The sequence below is a fragment of the Lepidochelys olivacea genome, assembly GCF_965140295.1.
Source record: "Lepidochelys olivacea isolate rLepOli2 genome assembly, chromosome: 4".
Classification (NCBI taxonomy): Eukaryota; Metazoa; Chordata; order Testudines; family Cheloniidae; genus Lepidochelys; species Lepidochelys olivacea.
In genome coordinates this window covers 146570445-146586376 of record NC_140414.1, presented here as the reverse complement: position 1 = coordinate 146586376, position 15932 = coordinate 146570445, and the positions used below count along the sequence as shown (strand labels likewise).

Sequence of the window (15932 nt, the reverse complement as noted above, 5' to 3'; positions counted from 1 at the left end):
GTGATGTCCGAGAGAATTGCGTCTTGGGGTTGTTGTAAAAGCAACGCTCAGGTACTGCTTTTGTGGTTCATGAGTTCATCAGCAGAGCTAGGTTATTAACTCGTTGTTTTTGGATCACTGGCAGTTCTGAAAAATTGAAAAAACATTTTGGTTTGACCTGAACTGAATCGGAAAAATTCCAGCAAATTGAAAAAGGCCACGTTGGGTTGGTTGAAACCCGTAACATTTTGTTTCCTGGCTTTTCGAAGGGATTGAATTCACACAGCTGAAAGGGGGGAAGAGGCTGTCCTCTTATAACTTCTAGCCCAGTGGTTCAGGCGCTCACTCGAGATGTGGGAGATCCAGGTTTGAATCCCCACTCTAGAGCAGGGATTGAACCTAGGTCTCCACACTTCAGGTGAGTGCCCAAACCACCGGGTGACGCAGGATGGCACTCTGTCTGTCCTATTGAAGCTGTTCTACTTTGTATAAATGAATATTCATTAGAACAGGGACTTGGACTTGGGGTTTCCTCCTCCCGCGTGAGTGCACCAGGCATTCTCTCACTCTCTGGCCCAACAACTATTCAAACATTTTATACAAAGTGGATTTGTTTTCTAAGGCAAATGAGCTACAGCTGCAGGGTGGCTTTCTTTTGGTCAGACCTAAGTGCTGTACCTACAGGGGGTTCCGCTGAAGGCTCTCTCAGTGTTAAGGGAAAGGGTCACCACTAGTCTGTGACCATGAGAGGCAGGGGCTGAAATTGACTGAGAAGCATATATTAACCGCATATAGTAGAGAGAAGCACAAATGAGAGTGGACACATCATTACGCTAGGTTTTCCCCCAATCGGTCCCTGTTGCTGAGCCCGTCTGAGCCGTCTTGCTGGTGTTAGGAAATAGATCCCAGCTTGAAGCTTCCATCTGGCTGTTACATAGGAAGGGGAAAATATTGCAAAGATTAATAAAAATCTATCTTATAGAATATCAGGGTTGGAAGGGACCTCAAGAGGTCATCTAATCCAACCCCCTGCTCAAAGCAGGACCGATCCCCGACTAAATCATCCCAGCCAGGGCTTTGTCAAGCCTGACCTTAAAAACTTCTAGGGAAGGAGATTCCACCACCTCCCTAGGTAACGCATTCCAGTGTTTCACCACCCTCCTAGTGAAAAAGTTTTTCCTAATATCCAACCTAAATCTCCCCCCCGCAACTTGAGACTATTACTCCTTGTTCTGTCATCTGCTACCACTGAGAACAGTCTAGATCCATCCTTTTTGGAACCCCCTTTCAGGTAGTTGAAAGCAGCTATCAAATCCCCCCTCATTCTTCTCTTCTGCAGACTAAACAATCCCAGTTCCCTCAGCCTCTCCTCATAAGTCATGTGTTCCAGTCCCCTAATCATTTTTGTTGCCCTCCACTGGACTCTTTCCAATTTTTCCACATCTTTCTTGTAGTGTGGGGCCCAAAACTGGACACAGTACTCCAGATGAGGCCCCACCAATGTCGAATAGAGGGGAACGATCACGTCCCTCGATCTGCTGGCAATGCCCCTACATATACATCCCAAAATGCGGCTAGCCTTCTTGGCAACAAGGGCACACTGTTGACTCATATCCAGCTTCTCGTCCACTGTAACCCCTCGGTCCTTCTCTGCAGAACTGCTGCCTAGCCATTCGGTCCCTAGTCTGTAGCGGTGCATGGGATTCTTCCGTCCTAAGTGTAGGACTCTGCACTTGTCCTTGTTGAACCTCATCCGATTTCTTTTGGCCCAATCCTCCAATTTGTCTAGGTCCCTCTGTATCCTATCCTTCCCCTCCAGCATATCTTGTTTAAGCTGAGAAGGCCATACCCAGTGCAATGTGCCGGGGCAATGGAAGGAGGTCGAATGTAACTTACACACGTTGGAATTTGGCCATGATGCCAAGGTTAAAGTGCTATGGGATAGTCAGCGACCGCAAGGGGTCCGAAAGTTTGTATTTACATCTTTTTGGAAAGACCGCTCTCCCTGCAGCACAGCGCCTCTTAGGGCCAACCTCACTCTCTGCAGTACAGCCCCGGGGGGCTGAGGTCAGTATTGATGCCCAGGGAAGGGCGCCCCCTGCTGAGTCACTAACGCCACTCCTTGCAGCCGCTGGGTTTTCCTTAGCAACATGCCATCCAGGTATCAGTGAAATGTTAGTCGCTTAGGCCTGGCGTTCGTAAAGAAGCGACACCCCCACGGTCGGTGAAGAGAGGAAGCTGCAGTCCCTGCCCTGCGGTTCTTGTTTCCCTTAGTGGTGAGGAACCTATGACAAAGGGCAGAATTTGTTATGTAACAGCGGGGGTATCGGATTTGTGTGCGGGTCATCCCATCCCACCCCATCCCTTAGGAAGAAAGGGCCAGATCCCCACCTGAGGTAAATCAGCCATAGCTGCAGTGGAGTCAGTGGGCCAGATCTCCAGCTGGTGTGAAAAATTGTAATCGCTCTACTGCAGTCAATGGGGCAGACCCCCAGTTGGTGTAAATCAACATTGCTGCATTGTGACCCAAGCCAAGGATCAGGCCCCGACTGTTTAAACAGGGAGAGAGAAAACCCAGTTCCCATCATGCCCCCAGTGGCTGCCCTGTCTCCAGTTGCAGGGGATTTGTGCAGCAAATGGAGCAGTGGGAAAACAACGGCTCCAGGGGGGGATTTGGCAGGCGATTTGTGTTCAATCAAACTTAAAAATAGGGGAAATAATAAACCTCAGGCTGGCTGCTTGAGTGAGCTCCAGGCGCCTTCCCCCTCCCTGCTAGGACGATAACCCCTTCGAAGAGTGGCTGCATTATAATTTATGTTACAGGCTTGTCTGGCCACCTCCCTTCCCGGCTTCCCCTCATTGTCTCCCCAGAGTGACTGATACCTTTTTTCCAGGAATTCTCATCTCGCTGCTTTAGTTTCCAGTGCAGCATATTTCAGCCCACAGCACGAGTGCGAAGGGAAAGCAGAGAGCTCGGTTAGCCCATCTGGCAGGGCTTTGGGTCAGAGCAGCCGAAGGGGTTACCCAAAGAGAGAGGCGTCAGGGAGGATTTGAATCCAGGAGGGGAGCGAATTCAAGGGGATGTCGATGGATTAAAAACCGGGGGTGGGATTCCCAGCTAGTGTTGCAGGCTAGGTCCAGGTCTGGCTGTTTGTACCTACATAGTATTTCTTAGCTTCTCTCTGTCCATGCTGCCTGGGCTCCAGTTTAGCCTTCATCATCTCCTGACCCTCGGCGGCTATAATCTGCTCCTCTCTGGCCTCGCCACCAGCCATGTTGCCCCCTCGAGCCTGTTCAGAACCTTCCTGGCTCATTCCTCCCTCGTCTTTGCGCCCTCCCCCCGCCTCCCTTCCTCCTCTGCTTCGAACCCAAACCCCTTGCCTTTGCCTTTAAGACCTGTCATCACTTAGCCCTACTCTCTCTGTCTGCCCAGTTAGCTTATCGACCATGGGCTCTGCCGCCTCGCCACCAGCAATAACGCTCCATCGCTTCTCCCTTGAGCACCCCCGGCTCTCTTATGCTGCCCCCCCGTGCATGGGGTAAACTCCCCTTTCAATATTCATGACGTCGCCACCTTGCCCTCGTCCAAATCTCTCCTGTGCCTTGGTGCCCACAGATCACTCACCCATCTGGCACTGGGTAGCAAGGGTCGACCTGGGACTTCTGCCCTTCTGCTCAATTCTGTTGCCTCGTGTTCCCACTCCATCCCTGCTCTGGTCGTCAGTCTGGTCCACTTGTTTCCTGCTGTCTGGGGGAGGGGCTATTGTTTTTATGCCTGGCACGATATGGGACCCTGCTCCTTGACTGGGGTTTCTAGACCTAGCCACGATGAAAGTAAATACAGGTGTTAGCTCACATGGCTCCATCAATAATGCCAATATGCAAAAGTAACAGTATTCCTAACCGCATGCCTTCAAAAGGCACAAATCAGGCCCCAAAGAGTCACGAGCCTGAAAAATAAAACTCAGGTTCTTTTTAGTCGCCTTCTGGTTTCTGAGCTATTAGCTGCCACCTGGGCTAGAAATTTGCATTTTTCCCTAATGGAAGCTGAGATCCTCGCGTGATCACATGACTCCAGGAGCTGGGCTTTGAGAGAAACACCAACTACCGCGAGATTTGCAATCAGATCGCAAGCAGCATCAGCCGAATACTAAGAATTAGTACAAGATTCACACACCCAATCATCTTCATGGAACTTAAGCTCCCAAGGAAACCGGAAGGGCTGAGTTCAGAGCGTCCCAGTGCAGTGAGGTGGATGTGCTATAAATACTTAGGGCCTGTCTCTAGGGTGAGTTGGGGTGGGAAGCTCGGGTGCACTAGCCCGCCAGGCTGTAATTTGCCGTACAGACCCTGCTACTGCATAGTAAAAGCTCCACTCTGCTCTGTGAAGTACTCCCATTTGAAACAGTTCGACAGATACCGGCGCTTTTACCTTAAGCACAAGGGAATCTAGATGCTTAATTCTAAAGCATAAATTGGTTAGTCTCTAAGGTGCCACAAGTCCTGGTTTTCTTTTTGCAGCTACAGACTGACACAGCTGCTCCTCGGAAACAATTCTAAAGCAGTGGTTCTCACCCTATTTATCATGGCAGGCCACATGTGCGGCCCCCCCATGTGTTACCCGGGCCGCAGGTTGAGAACCACAGTCCCCCCTGTGCCCTCTATGCCAAGTGCCCCCTAGGATTAGCATCTTGGGTATAGAACAGACCCCACAGTGTTTTCCGTAGGCGGAGCGAACAGAAATGACCGTAGCACATCCTGTTTGACCTACGTGGTGTGTCAGCTAGGAGATGTCTTACATTGATGGTAGGGGCTGTATCATCATAGACAGACCCCTTCAACAGCCCTGTGAGCTAGACCATTGTATAGATGGGAGGCCCATCTCTGGGGTCCTCTTCAGCCCGCTGTGGTCTCTGAGGATGGCACCCACTGCTGGTCCTCTGGCGTATTCAGTGCAGCACCAGGACAGCAGCTCTGATATCTCTTCACGTTAGAGGAGAAGCTGCTAGTCTTCCTCCCCCACACTCTGGCAGCTCGGTCCATGCTGACTGTCTAATCAGAGGGAGGCGAACATCAGCCTGACTCTAGCTCCCCTGGGCTGTTGAGGAAACAAGCCAAACCCTACAAGTCATGGTCTTTGCCTGGCCTCACCCTGTCGCGTGTGGGTGGAATATACTCACAGGGTTGTGTTGTTACCACAGCATTGAGAGACAGGTATCTAGTGGTCTGAATGCAGGGCTGGGAGCCTGGAGCAGGGAATAGCCAGTTCATGTTCCACGTTCCCTTACTGTGCCTCAGTTCCCCATCTATACAATGTGGTCTATCTCACAGGGCTGTTGAGGGGATCTGTCTAGCTTAGATGATGATATAGCCCCTATCACCAATGCACCTTGCAGTTGTTAATGTATTTATTCTCACACACCCCTGCGAGGCAAGGCAGTGCTGTCATCCCTCTTGTACATATGGGAAAACCGAGGCACAGAGAGGCTAAATGACTCCCCCAAGGTGACATAAGTAGGACATAGGGAAGCAGGGAATAGAACCCAGTTTTCCCAAGCCCCAAACTAGCACCCTAACCATTGGGCCATCTGTCCAGGGTGGGGAATGAAATAAAGCCTCTTTACTCTCTTTTGCCCAGAAGTGTTCTAGGCTCACATTGTACTGTACTTTGCACCTATAGACCGCTGCACGTTTCCACCCTGCAGAGCTCCTAGGCTTTGGAGGCGCAGCGGTGTTTAGGAGGACCACGGGGACCTCAGCTTTCACCATGGAGAGCTCTTGCTTATCTGGAAGTTTGAGTGTCCCTGAGATCTCTGTATAATATAGATACTGGCTTTGCTGTCTCAGGGGCCGCCCTCCCAGAAGCAGGTGAGAAAGAGGTGATCTTCAGGACTGTGTCTCCAAGGAGTTTCCAAACTTGTAAATCTGGGGTATTTCCTCTGTATTTTATACCTAATCTTGTTGGCTTCCATGGGACGCTATCCAGTTCACCCAAGCCTGGGACCCCCAGTCTTAACCTGATGCATTCAGTGTCTCTCTTCCTCCCCCGTTAACATTTTGTTCCTTTGATTCTTTTATAGGTTTTTGGGGGAAGCCCGAGTGCCCCTGCAGGACGTCCTGGGCTCTCCCACCCTGGCTGCCAGCTTTAACATCCCCCTGCTTGACACCAAGAGGCAGAGCACTGGGGTAAGTCCCTCTCCTAGTCTGGGGTCTTGGGTGCGGTGACATTTCCTAGTCTGGGGTCTTGGGTGTGGTGAAAGTGATCAGGAACAGCCAGCATGGATTCACCAAGGGAAGGTCATGCCTGACTAATCTAATCGCCTTTTATGATGAGATTACTGGTTCTGTGGATGAAGGGAAAGCAGCGGATGTATTGTTTCTTGACTTTAGCAAAGCTTTTGACACGGTCTCCCACAGTATTCTTGTCAGCAAGTTAAGGAAGTATGGGCTGGATGAATGCACTATAAGGTGGGTAGAAAGCTGGCTAGATTGTCGGGCTCAACGGGTAGTGATCAATGGCTCCATGTCTAGTTGGCAGCCGGTATCAAGTCGAGTGCCTGGGGCCGGTTTTGTTCAATATCTTCATAAATGATCTGGAGGATGGTGTGGATTGCACTCTCAGCAAATTTGCGGATGATACTAAACTGGGAGGAGTGGTAGATACGCTGGAGGGGAGGGATAGGATACAGAAGGACCTAGACAAATTGGAGGATTGGGCCAAAAGAAATCTGATGAGGTTCAATAAGGATAAGTGCAGGGTCCTGCACTTAGGACGGAAGAACCCAATGCACAGCTACAGACTAGGGACCGAATGGCTAGGCAGCAGTTCTGCGGAAAAGGACCTAGGGGTGACAGTGGATGAGAAGCTGGATATGAGTCAGCAGTGTGCGCTTGTTGCCAAGAAGGCCAATGGCATTTTGGGATGTATAAGTAGGGGCATAGCGAGCAGATCGAGGGACGTGGATCGTTCCCCTCTATTCGACATTGGTGAGGCCTCATCTGGAGTACTGTGTCCAGTTTTGGGCCCCACACTTCAAGAAGGATGTGGATAAATTGGAGAGAGTCCAGCGAAGGGCAACAAAAATGATTAGGGGACTGGAACACATGAGTTATGAGGAGAGGCTGAGGGAGCTGGGATTGTTTAGCCTGCAGAAGAGAAGAATGAGGGGGGATTTGATAGCTGCTTTCAACTACCTGAAAGGGGGTTCCAAAGAGGATGGCTCTAGACTGTTCTCAATGGTAGCAGATGACAGAACGAGGAGCAATGGTCTCAAGTTGCAGTGGGGGAGGTTTAGATTGGATATTAGGAAAAACTTTTTCACTAAGAGGGTGGTGAAACACTGGAATGCGTTACCTAGGGAGGTGGTAGAATCTCCTTCCTTAGAGGTTTTTAAGGTCAGGCTTGACAAAGCCCTGGCTGGGATGATTTAACTGGGAATTGGTCCTGCTTCGAGCAGGGGGTTGGACTAGATGACCTTCTGGGGTCCCTTCCAACCCCGATATTCTATGGTTCTATGATTCCCTGTGGGAGGACAGTTGGGCGTGGCTGGAGGGAAGTGATACGATACACAGGCTCTCCCCACCCATCAGTAGTTCCAGTGCCCTGGAAAATCTGTGATGTTGCTGCCCAAGGCAGATCGTGGTGTCGGTCCCTGGTGAGGGCGGGAATTCAGGTCCCGATGAAGCGTGTGGGCAGCAGAACCGGCGGAGGAGGCAGCCCTTGGGACAAAATGCCTGTCTCAGTAAAACCGACCAGAGGCTGGGATGGTTTCACTTGCTCCCCTGTTGCCCAGGCAGCCTGGAACTGAAGTCTGAACAGAACGCGGCTTCAAGCCTCGTGGTCACACTAAAGTGGGGGGTTTGGACTCTGGGAGGTGCTGATTGGAGGCACAGGAGAAACTGGAAAAAACCCCTGGGCTGGATGCAGCCGCCTGGCTGTGCATGGACACTCCCAGAACTCCACAGTCGAGGCAGAATCATGGGGCGCCTTCCCCTGACCCTTCCAGTTTTTCTATGGGCAGAGCTATGGAGGGGACATGCAAAACTGCCTCTGATTTCAGGCACTGGGCCCAAAGGCCTGGCAGGACCCCACGGTCAGGATTCTGGGTTTCCTCCCTGACGTGTGATGTGATCCCTGAAGCCCCAGAGCGCAGGTGAACTGCAGACCCCGGATTAGCCAAACCTCCCTGCTTGCTGAACTCCAAAGGGGCAGCCCAGTAAATGGGAGGTTTGCAGAGGACTCTGGGGGACCTAGAACGGCAGAGAATCTGTCAAGCTGGCTTCAGTCCTGCAGAGTGTAGCAGCTGGGCAGGAATGGGAGGGTGGCTGTCCCAGGGTAAATCCAGAGGAGTGCCATTGGCATCAGTGGATTGAACTGGTGTCGCTGAGATAAGGATCTAGCTCCTGATTTACCAAACTCCTGACGAGCCAATCCCCTGCCCCCTTGTGCCGTCACTGATGCCCATGAGAAATGAATCATAGACGATTAGGGTTGGAAGAGACATCCAGAAGTCATCTAGTCCAACCCCCTGCTCATGAGCATAAGACTCTTGTAACCCTTTTGCCAGGTGAACTCGGCAGCAACAAGGGCCGGGTTAGCTGTCTAGGCGTTCCTCTTGGCACAATAAAACAGGGCCAGCTCGAGCCCCCACCTGCTAATCTGGGAAAATGTAACACCACCCCCGGGCACCTCTAAGAGGCAACACTTCCCCTTTTTCAAGGACCGAGTCTGTGTATAACAAAGGAGAACTTTTATTAAAAGGGAATGGGAACCCAGCATTAGTCAGGGCAAACACCACAAACACATTCAAAACCATGCGATCATAAGCAAAACACCCACCCTGGAGCATGCTGGGCAGTGTCCTTTGCCTCAGTTCCTCACCTTACGGTGTGAAAGTCCCACAAACAAATGTTCCTTGGACACGCCCCTCCCCTCCCTCCACTGCGCCCTGCTCACATTTGCAGCCGTTCACTCTGCATCGTTGCCCATGGCTGCTGCCACACTGTCCTTCCCTGTGCTGCTTGCCATTGCTTTCTTTGCTACCACTTGCCTCTCTACGGCAACCTCTGCCACGCCACCTCTTGAGGTTCTGCTCCTGAACCAGCTCTTAAAGCTTCCGCCAGGGGGTTTAGGGCCGAAGAAGCGGGTTTTTTACCCACAAAAGCTTATGCCCAAATAAATTTGTTAGTCTTTAAGGTGCCACTGAACTCCTCGTTGTTTTTGTAGTCTGACGTTGTGTTCCACTCCCTTTGCACGGCCCACTCATGTAATGAGAACATCTTGGATCTTTCACGAAGTTTCCTCCTCAGGCGATCCTTCTGCTCCTTGGACAATGGTGAATCTCCGAAGTCAAACTTTGCAGGCTTTATGGCTGGAACCTCAGCTTCACACTGGGGTCTCACGATGGTTTCGGGTCTGCTGTCTTCTGCCCTGGTTTCACAATGACATCACGGCTTGTTTCATCAGCAATCACTATAATCACCTTTTCCTGGGTTTCAGTGGGGACGGTTATGACTCCACTGGGGACCAGCAGTCCTTCAGCTGGCTGCTCTACCATTGCTAATGTCCCTTTACTGCCTTTTAGGCAGGTACTCATAGCAAGCACATCTCTCTCGGGCCTGGCGTACGCTACAGAGTTAGGTCAGCATTATGTCGACCTAACTCTGTACGCGTCGGCACTAAAATGTCGCTCCCACCGAGGTAACTCACCCGCTACACCGAGCGAATAACTCCATCTGCACGAGAGGCGTAGTGCTTAGGTTGATGCAGAGAGGCTGCTGCGGTGTCTGTGTAGACACTTACATCACCTGTTAGCTGTCAGCCCCACACGGGGCTCACAGCTGGAGCCCCACTGCTGGGGGCTGGCAGCTCCGGCTGAATACCTTGGCAGAGTAGGCGTGTTCATGAAAACGTGGCCTGGTCCCAAGAGTCTTTTCCGCACTAGATGTTAGGGGAGAGCTCATTCAGACCCTGCTTACGCACCGGTGGGAAACGACTGCACAAGGTGCAGGCTGGGACAAGCTGGGCTCAGATCTGGCCCGATCCAGTTGACTGGGACCCCGCTGGACATTCCTGGGTCTGTTTTAAGCCTTTCCACGTGTTTCTGTTCCTGTTTAGATGAGCCCTTTTCTAAACAAAGCGTTTCCGTTCCCCTCCCAGGGAAGCGTGTTCTGTACGTCGGTAAGGCTGGGCAGTCCGCAGCACAAGGCTGACTCTTTTTATAGACCTTTCCCCAATGCAGCTGCCAAGGGCTGTGACAGCTCTGGGACCCAGCCATGCAAGTGCCTTTCCCATAAGCTAGACTCTCCCAGGAGGCCGTGCTGGCTCACCCACCCGACAACCGGCAGAGCTTCATCCTCTTTTGTCACGCCTTTCACCTCCTCTTCCTCAGCTTTGGTCTAGCCACTGCACAGCTAATAAATCATACTATTGTTACCGACAGGGCTGGGAATGGAACTTGGATTCAGTTCCTTATGGGGTTGGATCAGGTCGGACCCCACCATGTGGGTCAGATTCAAATCCCGTTTTCTGGTTCAAATACAGATTAGAACAGATGTCAGTGCGAGGCTGCGGGGCCCTTCCATGCTTGGGGGAAACTCAGGACAACTTCTCTTAGGATTCCCACATTGTTGATCCTGAGCCCAACCCCCCGATCCAGCCAGGAACCCAAACTCTTGTGCAGGTCTAGTCCAGATCTGAACACCACCTCTACAGACCATTGTGACCAGGAACCTTGTAGCACAAGGCCAGAAGGTCACCTTGTTTTACTTCAGCTTTGTTAAGTGACAGTCCCACTAGTTCGCCAGTCCTCCATTGACTCTCCAGGGGAAACAGGGACAGAGGAGGTGAATTTCAACCTAAGTTCCCTGGAAGCTGCGTGGCCACACGACAGCCTATTTAGTGCCATGCAGGTGCTCAGGTAACTCACCTGGGAACCTGCCACGGCCAGGGGAGGGGTGCCCCTCCCCTAGCCCAGACCTAGCTTGGCCCCCAACCTGCCACGGCCGAGGCGCCCCTTCACCAGCCCCAACTCTGCTGCAGCCCGGACCTGCTGTGGTGGCCTGGCTCAGATCCAGGTGTGGCCCGGCCGAGACCCAGGCATGGCCAGGGCCGCGTGGCCCGGCCTGCACCGAGGTGGAGCCGGGATGACTCAGCCCTGGACCGGACCTGCTGGGGGAGGGGCGCCTATCCTGCAGCCCTGGAGCTGCTGCGGGGAGAGAGAGCTGGAGGGAGTCCTCTTTCCCCACCATAGCCCCAGAGCACCCCTCTGCACCCCAAACCCCTCATCTGCAGTTCCACCCTGGAGCCCCCACCCCAACTGGAGCCCTCACCCCCTGCACCCCAACCCTCTGCCCCAGCTCTGAGCCCTATTCCCACACTCCGAACCCCTCGGCACCACCCCTGCCACAAGAATTTTGTTATATGCACCAATATGGCGGTGATGTGCAACACATCACCTCCATATTGGTGCACATAACAAAATTCATTACGCACGTGGGTGGGAAAAATGAGAGAGAACGCTGATATCAACCCTTCTTTAGCCATTGTAAGGAAGCCAATTTTCCTCCTCTCCTCCAGGTCCTCTGTAGACGAGAAAGCTATTGCCTTAGCATGAAACTAGGGAAGTAAATTGTGCACCTCTCCCCCTGGGATGTGTGGAAAATATCTGTCCTATGGCTCTTTGACGGCAAAAATTTGACTTCTTCCTACAGCAGTTCCCCTGTGGCTCTGCTTGTTCCGTGTTTGCTCGGCTACTGGCTCACTTCCATTACGAACCGGTGCTTCCCTCGCCTCCTGTTTGGGGAACTCAGTTCACAGACAGCCCGTAAATAGCGAAGTGTTCCTATAAACAGCAGCTCTCAGTCTAGGAGCGTGCTCCTCTCCCCTCCCTGGCCCCAGAAGTCCTGGCAGCAGATACCCCAGGATGACAAATTGCACCTGGCCTCCCTAGTTTTGGAAGCATGTTTGTTTTGGTGCTCTAATTTTACCCCAGCTGGAGGGGACTCCTGGCAGTGGGGACACTCAAGTCAGTGCATCTCCCTTCCTAAATGCATTGTGCGTCTGCCAGCCGATCAGCGAATGCTTTGAATGAGTTTCCTTCCTTCCTGGTAGCTGCTGCACAGTTCTTCAGACACGGAGCCCAGCAGCACCTTCGCCTGTGGAGCTGCCAACATGCCCAGTGGGAGACCTGCTAAAACAGGGCAGGCGAGTCTGCAGTGCTTAGGCAACAACAGGTGTGGCCAGGGTAGAGGGAGAACGATAAAGCCTATTTGTTCATCACTGGATCTCAAAGCGTTTCACAGTCTTTAACGTATTGCGCCTCACAACAGCCCTGCGTTATTATCCCCATTTTACAGATGGAAAACTGAGGCTCAGGTCACACAGGAAGAGCAGGGGTCTTCCATGAGCTAAGCCCCTCACTACAAGAAGCATGTGGACAAATTGGAGAGAGTCCAGCGGAGGGCAACAAAAATGACTAGGGGGCTGGAGCACATGACTTACGAGGAGAGGCTGAGGGAACTGGGGTTATTTAGTCTGCGGAAGAGAAGAATAAGGGGGGATTTGATAGCAGCCTTCAACTACCTGAATGGGGGTTCCAAAGAGGATGGATCTAGACTGTTCTCAGTGGTGGCAGATGACTGAACAAGGAGCAATGGTCTCAAGTTGCAGTGGGGGAGGTCTAGGTTGGATATTAGTGTAACCCTTCTGCCCGTCAGAGTTGGCAGCAACAAGGGCCGGGTTCAATATCTAGGGGTTCCATTCCAATAACACAATGCAAACCGGCTCGAGCCCCCACCCAGTGACCTGGGACCAATATATACCACCCCCGCTGGGCGCCTCCAAGAGGCAATACTTCCCCTCTCGCAAGCACATAGTCTGAGTGTAGCAAAAGTCTTTTAATAACAGAGAGAAACAATGTGGCATTATGTTGGGGAAACACCACCAACAGGATTCATAACACAACCCATGAGCAAAAACAACCCCACCCCAGGCAAATTGGGGCATGCCCTTTTCCCTTTGGTTCTTGAGTCCAGCAACCCCAAATCACCCAAAGTCCCAAAAGTCCAATGCCCCAAAAGTCTCTGTCCCTGGTCAGGGCAGCCCCAGAGTTCGAAAGTTTATCGGCGGAGCTTTACCTCCCAACCTGGGTGGAAATGGGACAGGGGTAAGAGGCACCTTACGTGATCTGAAGCTGACCGCCCCATAGCTCCATAGCGGCGCTCCGCTCCGCCAGCCGCCCCACGAACTCCTTCGCTCAGCTGCGCTCCGCTCCGCCAGCCGCCCCACGAACTCCTTCGCTCAGCTGCGCTCCGCTCCGCCAGCCGCCCCACGAACTCCTTCACTCAGCTCCACGGCCCACAAGCAGCTCCTGCCATCCACACACTGCTCCGCGTCGAACTGCTTCACCAGCCGTCCCGCAAATTGCTCCACAATATATCTTCAGGCTCCCCCACTACTTAACACAACACTCAGTGATTTCAGCTCTTAGGTGAATTCAGCTTATAGTAGGGGAGCCCCAGTGCTGGTGCACTGTCAGCCCAAAGTGAGCTCAGCAGCCTATAACTAGACTTCTAATGAAATCAAAATTAGCTCTGATATTCCACAGTGGAGAGAGGAGGAAGTGCAATCAGCATGTAAGGCCCTCACCAAGGGGCCCATGCCACCAAGTATTAATACTTGTCCCCAGCCTCTCTCCATTCACACAGTTTTGGAACCCATGACCCTTGCCTAGCGAGTGCTACTTAGTTGATGGTGAATCCCTCCATTATAACAAAAGGCCACGTACAGTTCCAAGCACAGTTCCCATAATCAGGGTAATAGCAATTTATTCTTCCTGCCCCAATAACAGAGACACTGGGGATCCCACAGCAGCCAAAGTGACCATTTGGGCAGCTATGGTCTCATTCTAGGCGTGGTGGGTGTGCCTATGCAAATGAGATCGGCCCCTGAAGTTCTTTTCCACAACTTGCCACACCTCACCACCAGATGTCAGGGTGGAGCTCATCCTGACACTGCTTACATCAGGAAACACTATTTCACTAGGAGGGTGGTGAAGCCCTGGAATGGGTTACCTAGGGAGGTGGTGGAATCTCCTTCCTTAGAAGTTTTCAAGGTCAGGCTTGACAAAGCCCTGGCTGGGATGATTTAGTTGGTGTTGGTCCTGCTTTGAGCAGGGGGTTGGGCTAGATGACCTCCTGAGGTCCCTTCCAACTCTGATATTCTATGATTTAATGCCTTAATCACTGGACCATTCTTCCCCTGAACAGGGAGGTCTTTAATAAAAATATCTGAGTGGAGAGAAGACAGGGTTCTTGTAGTGTGATTAGTCTTTGATTATGTAGGGCTTTAAGTGGAGTGGTGCCATTTAGCTAGCAGTCCTGTTTCCTGAAAGGCATGTCTTAGCCGCAGCGCACCGTGGGCCCCATGTCTTTTGGAAATGTAGCATCCACGGGCAAGGTTTGGAAGACCAGAAGGGGCCACTGTGACCATCTCGTCTGACCTCCTGCGTGACACAGGCCAGAGAACCTCAGCCAATGATTCCTGGACGATGCCCATCATTTGTGGTTGACCTAAAGCGCGTGTTTGAGACAGAGACAGCGACAGCCAGTCTTGCTGTGAAGACCCCAGTGATGGAGAAGCTAGAGACACAGAAGTGCTAATAGGGCATTGAGAGGAAGGATGGTCTGGGGTTAAGCCATGGGTGGGGGACTCAGGAGATGTGGATTCAGTGCTGGCTTCTGTCCCAAACTCCTCATGACAGTCTCTCTCTGGCTGAGTGTCCTATTTCCCACTCTCTGTCCAGTTCATTCAGGTGGCAGTCACCCATTCTGGCTTTGTGCAGTGGTCAGGCCAGTCCAGGAGGTGTTCTGCTCTTTGTGGGATTGAGAGCAGGAAGCTGGCTCACAGTGGCTCTGAGGCACGCAGCTGTGGTGCTGTTTCTGTTTTCCTCTGTGGTGGTGTGTGACCCTGGATGAGTCAGTGGCATGTGGGATGTTGAGCTGATGACGGTGGGCTGAGACTGAAGGAAACCTTCATGGAAAGGCAGTGATGCTTAAAATAATTGTGGGGGGAGGGAGACTAGAAGCTAATGCTGGCTGTCTCTCTGATCCCGGTTTAGTTTTATGGCCAGTGGCATGAGCTTGCCAGCAGCAATACAATCTCTCCCGATGAGGTGTATCTTTTCCAAATGGCTCCCAGGGCTCATTGCAACCGGGAACCCAGATGACTCTTCTGTAGCATGTGGGTTATCGTGAATGTTTATGATTTCCTTCTTATGGAATTTGTCCGTTAGTCTACTGGGGTCCATCTACACCTCTAAGTTCTCAAAGGGGCAGCTGTGGGCTAGCAAGTTGAGAAGAGGAATTGTAGAAAATTGAAAAGGGAAGCCAAGAGACACAAGGAGAAATCCGTGGAGCCAGCAGAGTTAAGGACAATAAGAAGGTGTTTAAAAAACAAAACAAAACAAAAAGAATCCTTACAATGGTATTGGTCCATTCCTGGTGGAAATGAGTTATCAATAATAATGCAGAGAAGGCAGAAATATTCAATAAATATTTCTTTTCTGTGTTTGGGGAAAAACAGATTATATGGTCTAATCATATGGGGATGATAACACTCCTTATATTCTACTGGTATCTCTGGAGTTTGTTAAACAGAAACTACTGAAGTCAGGCATCTTTAAATGAGCAGGTCCAGATAACTTGGATCCAAGAGTTTTAAAAGAGCTGGCTGAAGAGCTCGCTGGACCATTAATGTTGATTTTCAATAAATGTTGGCGCTCTGGTGAAATTCCAGAAGACTGGAGGAAAGCTAATTTTGTGCCAATTTTTTAAAAGGGAAAATGGAATGACTGGGTAATTATAGGCCTGTCAGCCTGACATCAATTCCGGGCAAGATAATGGACTCAATTAATAAAGAACTAAAGGAGGGTAATATAATTAATGCCAATCAA

At 51.4% G+C, this 15932-nt stretch overlaps 1 protein-coding gene across 2 annotated transcripts in view; it reads left to right on the top strand.

The window, feature by feature from the left end:
• The window catches only part of DYSF (dysferlin), a gene marked incomplete at its 5' end in the record, with an annotated part of 306191 nt that overhangs the window by 56693 nt on the left and 233566 nt on the right, over window positions 1-15932 (top strand). For both annotated transcript variants that reach the window (XM_084626184.1, XM_084626183.1), the window contains one exon: window positions 6060-6165. In XM_084626184.1, coding sequence (XP_084482310.1) covers window positions 6060-6165 — 106 coding nt within the window. The remainder of the gene's footprint in view (window positions 1-6059; window positions 6166-15932) is intronic.